The following is a 6,093-nucleotide window of genomic DNA, read 5'->3' as shown; positions in this document are numbered from 1 at the left end:
AAAGATATTATTGTGTCAAAACTTCAATTTTCAAAAATTTACAACATAACCTTACCTTACCTTTTTGTTTTGAGTCATTTTTTGATAGGCTTTGCGTTTCTGAATTTGCATCACTAACTGAATCACTTGCAGTTCCTTCACTCATTTTTAAATTTTAATTTAATTACCATCTAGCATTTGTTCTGTAATTTTTGTTGCTATTGATTATCAACATGCAATGAGTATGTACATGCTGTCCCACTTAAAAAGCAAAGGCAGAGGAAAATGTTGAGACATACTGTATATTCATACAAAAACCAAGAAACTAATAAAATTTATCTGTATTATTTAAACTTTAAATCAAAAATTATACATTAAATATCAACATAATACAATACACACATTTTTCTAAAATATATCAGAGCCTGTTTGACGAGCTTTCAAAGTTGCTTCCTCTGATGTTAACTTTTCCTCTGGTGATGGTTCTTTAGGAGTCCCATCCTCATTTAATTTTCCTCCTTTAAAATCTCCAATAATTTTTTTAGCATATACTACATTAAATAAATCTTCTGCAGTGAATTCTGACTGTATTATATCTGGAGCTCTGTATGAAACATAGGGCTTCAACTAAAAAATAGATGTTATCAGTAAACGATTTTACAATATAATATTTAAAATTACTTTAAAATCAGTCAGATCAGGTACAATCAATTCAGGAATCATTTCTGGTACTTTTATAAATTTGCCATTTAATTTATATCCAGTATCTCGAACACCGCGTTCTAAAAATATGACAAATAATTAAATATTAGCTGTACATATGCATAGCACTAAATATTGGCTTACTATCTACAGGAACCTCAGGATCTATACGTTTCCTTCTCTCCCTTTTACATTAACATATTCCTTAAAAATTAATAATAAAGTGAAAGTTTTAAACTTTTACTCACTTTTATTATCATACTTTATTTATTTATCACTTCAGTTTTAATTGTTTATTATAAATTATCGTATGTGATTACGTTATAACTTTACACATACGTCATTGTGAACACTATTACGTATTTTAAAATATTTAATGGTTAATAAAGTGCTTGATATAAAACAATATTTAAGAACAATGCTATGATATAAAACTCAAGGCTATAACAAATTCGTCATTTACATTTGCATTTGTGAAGCCATCATTGGAAATTGCATGTTATTACTATAATAGACAGTGATAACAGTGAAACATCCTCTACACGATTTTATCGAACTGCAGGTAATCTTTTTTGTTTATTATTGTTCGAAATGTTAGAAAACTTGTTTCGTTTAAACATAAGGGTCATAATTTAATAGCGAAAGTTAGTTTCTTTTTCTTTTCATTTATTATTATAATTAAATTATATTTAAACGTTTGTTTTTAAGTTTGTTAGTTTAAGTAATCTAATACAGGTTTTAATTACTATTTAAACGTAAACGTACAAATGAACATCCTGTATATGGCGCAAAATTGCTCAAAAGTTGCAGGATCGTATTCAATAAAAAGTCGATATAAATAGGTAATTGTTTTATGTTCAGAAATGTATGTAAACATAAAGATTAATAGAAAATCTAAAATGAAAACAAACAATGTTTTGCTTTTTACAGTTATTGCGTTTCTGTAGTTAAAACCCGATTTTGTTTCAATGTGGCTTACGTTTTTTTATTAGCAAGTGTTTTTGTTTGCCTTGAGTGTCTATTTTATTAAGAACAACAGAATCATGAAATTGTCTGATAACACCAGACTCGTTTTAAATTTAATCATTTTAGTGATGACAAAAAGTGTGATAAGTACCACGACTTCCTGAAAGAATTCCAGTTGTTAAATGTGTTGTCTAACGATAAGACATGTATTTAAAAGTGGTATGTTAAGATTGCAATATAATAGGTACCTATTCTTTGCTAAAACTTTAATACGATTTTATAATTAATATATAATATCTGTAATCATTATAATAATCTTCCAAACTCAAGTGATAAGTGATATGAACAATAAAAGCCAGTGAATGCAACCAAAGAGAAAGTGAACCACTCCTAAGTTTCCTGGTTTAATGGTTTGCGGATAACGAAGTGAGGTGGGGAGAACTATTTTTATTTCATTACTACATTTTGAATATTTCTGCAAAACAAGAAATGCCTTTTTCAAGGATCTTTAAATAATAATGTTAGTTTACTTCGCGAAAAACTCTTCATGTAATTCACATATTAAGTGTTCATAACCTTGGTGATGGAACGGTACAGCAGCAGCTCTCAAAAAATGAGACACCGTTCGTTTTTAAAGTATTTTGTTTCTGTTTGTCTTCTGTTTTTGATTTACCAATCAATAAAAACAAATTCGGGTAAGTTCTAGTTGACTAATAAAATTTCCTTCATTTCTTTTGATTGTTGTTTATAGCTTTAGAAAAGTTGGAAAAATTGAATGAGATTGTGTCTGAAAAGCAGATTCAGCTTGCATTACTGGCCACATCAATACCTCCGACAAAAAGCAACGATCCAATAGTAGTTTATGCCATAACCCCAACCTATGCACGACCTGTACAGAAGGCTGAGTTAACACGAATATCTCAAACACTAGCTTTAGTACCAAATATACACTGGATTGTGGTTGAAGATTCTGAAGAGAAAACAACAATTGTTAAGAATTTGTTGAATGATTTAACCTATCAATATACTCATCTAGTTGCAAAAACCCCTTCGATTGAAAAACTGAAAGCACAAGTGTGTATTATATATAAAAGCAATTACACTCAAAGGATGCAACATTTAACTTAGTTACTTAACTTCTTATTTTTTTAATTGAAGGATCCACGATGGAAGAAGCACAGAGGTGTTGAGCAAAGAAATGTAGCACTGAGGTGGTTAAGAACAAATTTAGTTTTAAATAAAGATAAAGGAGTTGTATTTTTTATGGATGATGATAACACATATAGTGTAAAATTATTTAAAGAGGTAATTATGTATGCATTGTATTAAATTATTACGATATTAATGTATTTTTTATAGATCGAAAAAGTCAAAAGAGTTGGAGTTTGGCCTGTTGGATTAGTTGGTGGATACAGCGTAGAAGCACCAGAACTTGATCCAAAAACAGGTGAAAACAAGATATTTGTTTTTAGTTTATCCTAACTTTCTCAACATTTAAATTTAAAGAACTATTACAGTTAATTTTTTCATATATTTAACTTTTCTTGTTCTGTGATGTCAATTTTAATAAAAAAAAAAAGAAAATTGCTTCATAAATTATACAATGTTTAACCAATTTCTTACTAGTAAAAGCTGTTTTTATGTATTCTAATCTTATCAACCAAAGACAAAGTGTAATAAATTTTACACGAGCGTAAATAATAGAACAATAAATTGTAAACAATGAGAAATAATTTGAAAAAGTCACTTTTTAAATATCAATAGAGCATTGCTCTTGGTTTATTTTTTAAAATAGGTTTACAAACACTTTTATATCTTAATTGCTTTTAAAAGGGTGTTCAAGTATTTTATAATCAGCTTTTGGGCGAGAAGGTTTAATATTTTCTTATTTTCACTTACATGGGATGGAAGGGGGCTAAAACCTTTGAAAGATTGCTTACATAACACTTTATCTTCATAAACAACTAACAATTCTTACAAAATGTGTAGAATATTTTTCTAAACAAACTGAAAATTTAAAAGCTGTTTTATTTGTTGTAGTACTTAATTTATGAAATTATGAATATTGTTTGCTGAGAAAAATTAAATTTAAAATGTCCCTTACGTTTTATCTGCTGGAAGGGGAAGATTTTCAATTTTTTTCTTTTTTTTGTAGTCAGAGAGGATAATATAAAATTATTTAAATTGTAAAAATTCTATTAAACTTGCAGTTTATTTTAAAAACGCTTAAATGAAAATGGAACTTCTTTAGGTAAAGTGGTGGGATTCCTGAGCGGTTGGAGATCAGATAGACGATTTGCTATCGATATGGCGGGTTTTGGAATAAATTTAGATCTTATTTTGTCTAAACCCGATGTCGAGTTTTCGTATTCTGCACAAAAAGGGTTTCAAGAAAGCGAATTTCTTGTTAAATTCACTACGAAGGAAGAACTGGAACCTCTGGCCGATAATTGTACAAAAGTCTACGTGTGGCACACGAGAACAGAGAAACCCCAAATTAAAAAATTCGTCGATGGTTTCGAAGTGTGAATTACAACACTCGCTTCAGATTGTGATACGTATACATATATTTAATTAATTTTTTTGCAAATGCTCAATTATTATTTTAACGAAGGTTACAGCAAACACATTTATTTTTTCTTTTTTTTTTTAATCTTATTTTGATTTACACTAAATTATAGTAATTTAAGTAAGGAAAGTGATATGAGCTATACGGTTTATTTTCCTTAAGTTTTAATTTCTAATTTTGCGCGCATAAAACAGGAGTGGGGGGAGGGAGTGAATGAAGGATTGTCTGTGTTCACATGTAGAGAATCTCAAATCGATTTTTTCGCTGCAAAACTCAAAATTTTGCAAAAAACGAACAAATGCAATTTTTTCACTACAAAACTCAAAATTTTTCAAAAAACAGACAAATGCAATTCTTTCCAAAAAGTTAAGCTGTATACTCACCTGTATAGGAAACAAAAATATGTATATACAAAATTGTTACGAAATAATCTGTGGTTTACTTAAGAAAAATGCGGGAGTTAATTTATACATCATGGAAAATCCACACTTTCTTTACATGTATGTGTATAGTTTATAGTTCGGTTGTGGAAAAGAATAAACGTCCGCATTGTGATTTTTTAATGATTGTGATATTTTTTTCGATACAAAGTTCACATCCTCACTAGCTGTTTCCCCTAATTTATTTTAGGTTTGACGTGACGTATAATGAATAAAATAATCACACACAATAACATTATTACATATCTTAATTTACAAACAATAACTGTATTTTATACATACGGCTTTATGTAGCGAACGAAAATACATATAAGCGTTAGATAAGTAATACCAATCGAAATGTATTTTTTTGTTCCCAGTTTTGTAAATTAACAAAAATCATTTTTTTTGAATACGTAAAATTTATGTAATAATCACTTTTGCTATCTAACGATAACTTTTTAATGATTTACAATATGCATTCACATTTTGAAGTACTCAAGCCAAGACAAAATTGTGTAATTTTTAATGTTGTCTCTTTAATTGTTCATTAATTTCGTTATTTATAATAATTTCAACAGTAGAGGTATTTCAGAGTATCATGAGCCTTCACTCATATTGTCCATTACGAAAACATTGACTCAACCTTTAACTATGTGCCTCGTTATACAATCGGCAATGGAGCTCCAAATAAACTGTAAACAATTACGGCCAATGTTTTTAAGGGGTAGAAATCTATGAATGGGCTGGGTTTTGTCAGTACTCAATCCAATGCCAAAGTTCATGAGATTCTGAACTGCTTCTACCATTTAAAGTTGGAGTGATTAAAATCAGTGACCTTGAACAATAAGATGAAGTGGACTTAAGTATATTTTTATCAGAACAAAATGCTATTCATACTTTACTTTTCAGTAATATGTAATAAGGAAAACGGCAATCGGTAATTGGTTTCATATCATTTTGTATACTACATTAAGGCAGTGCCATTTAAAGGATGTGTGTATTTTTAAGTTTATTCAAAGGAGTGCATTTTAATGATGTATACCCACACACACAACATACACAAATCATGTCCATTTCGTAATAAGTATTTAATAGAATAATTCGGGTAGTTTACGAATGTCTGTAAAGTTTTTTATTTTATAGTACCTATCTAGTCGTTTAAAATGCCTTTTTATGTATGTGTAACAAATGTATTTGTTCAAGCTTCATTTCTTGATTGATCAAAGGAAAACTTAATTATAAAACTAGAAATAAATTCGTCAGTATACTGAATGTGTTTTATTTTATTATTTAAACATCATTCAAACAAAAATTACTTAAAATATTTAAACAAAAACGACCAGAAATTGTATATTTTTATTTTTCAAAAAACATATAAGCAATTTTTTGATTTAAAATTTTTTTATGAAAAGTAATAAATATGACAAACGAATAATCAAAAAGTTTTATTAATTA

General features: G+C 28.4%; 2 protein-coding genes across 4 annotated transcripts; one reads left to right on the top strand and one right to left on the bottom strand.

Moving 5' to 3' along the window:
- Nucleotides 1-302: 302 nt before the first annotated feature.
- LOC112905902 (39S ribosomal protein L41, mitochondrial-like) lies at nt 303-1,025 on the bottom strand. The gene is made up of 4 exons (XM_025979252.1): nt 1,021-1,025; nt 826-866; nt 661-761; nt 303-606 (listed from the first exon to the last, which is right to left on the bottom strand). The coding sequence occupies exons 1-4, from the start codon at nt 1,023-1,025 to the stop codon at nt 388-390; spliced, it is 366 nt and encodes a 121-aa protein (XP_025835037.1). The 3' UTR covers nt 303-387.
- A 71-nt stretch (nt 1,026-1,096) lies between these two features.
- LOC108735077 (galactosylgalactosylxylosylprotein 3-beta-glucuronosyltransferase I) lies at nt 1,097-5,905 on the top strand. Of its 3 annotated transcripts, none has more exons than XM_018466884.2 (6): nt 1,097-1,243; nt 1,978-2,342; nt 2,399-2,721; nt 2,806-2,952; nt 3,007-3,094; nt 3,899-5,905. In XM_018466884.2, exons 2-6 carry the CDS (start codon nt 2,231-2,233, stop codon nt 4,174-4,176), a joined length of 948 nt encoding a protein of 315 aa, XP_018322386.1. In that variant the 5' UTR covers nt 1,097-1,243; nt 1,978-2,230; the 3' UTR covers nt 4,177-5,905. The 3 variants fall into 3 exon arrangements, with proteins under 3 accessions (XP_018322386.1, XP_018322385.1, XP_018322384.1); XM_018466883.2 differs by having other exon boundaries at nt 1,774-2,342; XM_018466882.2 differs by lacking the exon at nt 1,097-1,243 and having other exon boundaries at nt 1,379-2,342.
- Nucleotides 5,906-6,093: the final 188 nt, after the last annotated feature.

Source organism: Agrilus planipennis, unplaced genomic scaffold (assembly GCF_000699045.2).
Source record: "Agrilus planipennis isolate EAB-ADULT unplaced genomic scaffold, Apla_2.0 scaffold20, whole genome shotgun sequence".
Taxonomy (NCBI): Eukaryota; Metazoa; Arthropoda; class Insecta; order Coleoptera; family Buprestidae; genus Agrilus; species Agrilus planipennis.
Note: the sequence above shows the minus strand (reverse complement) of the source record. Positions and strands in the feature narration are given on the sequence as shown.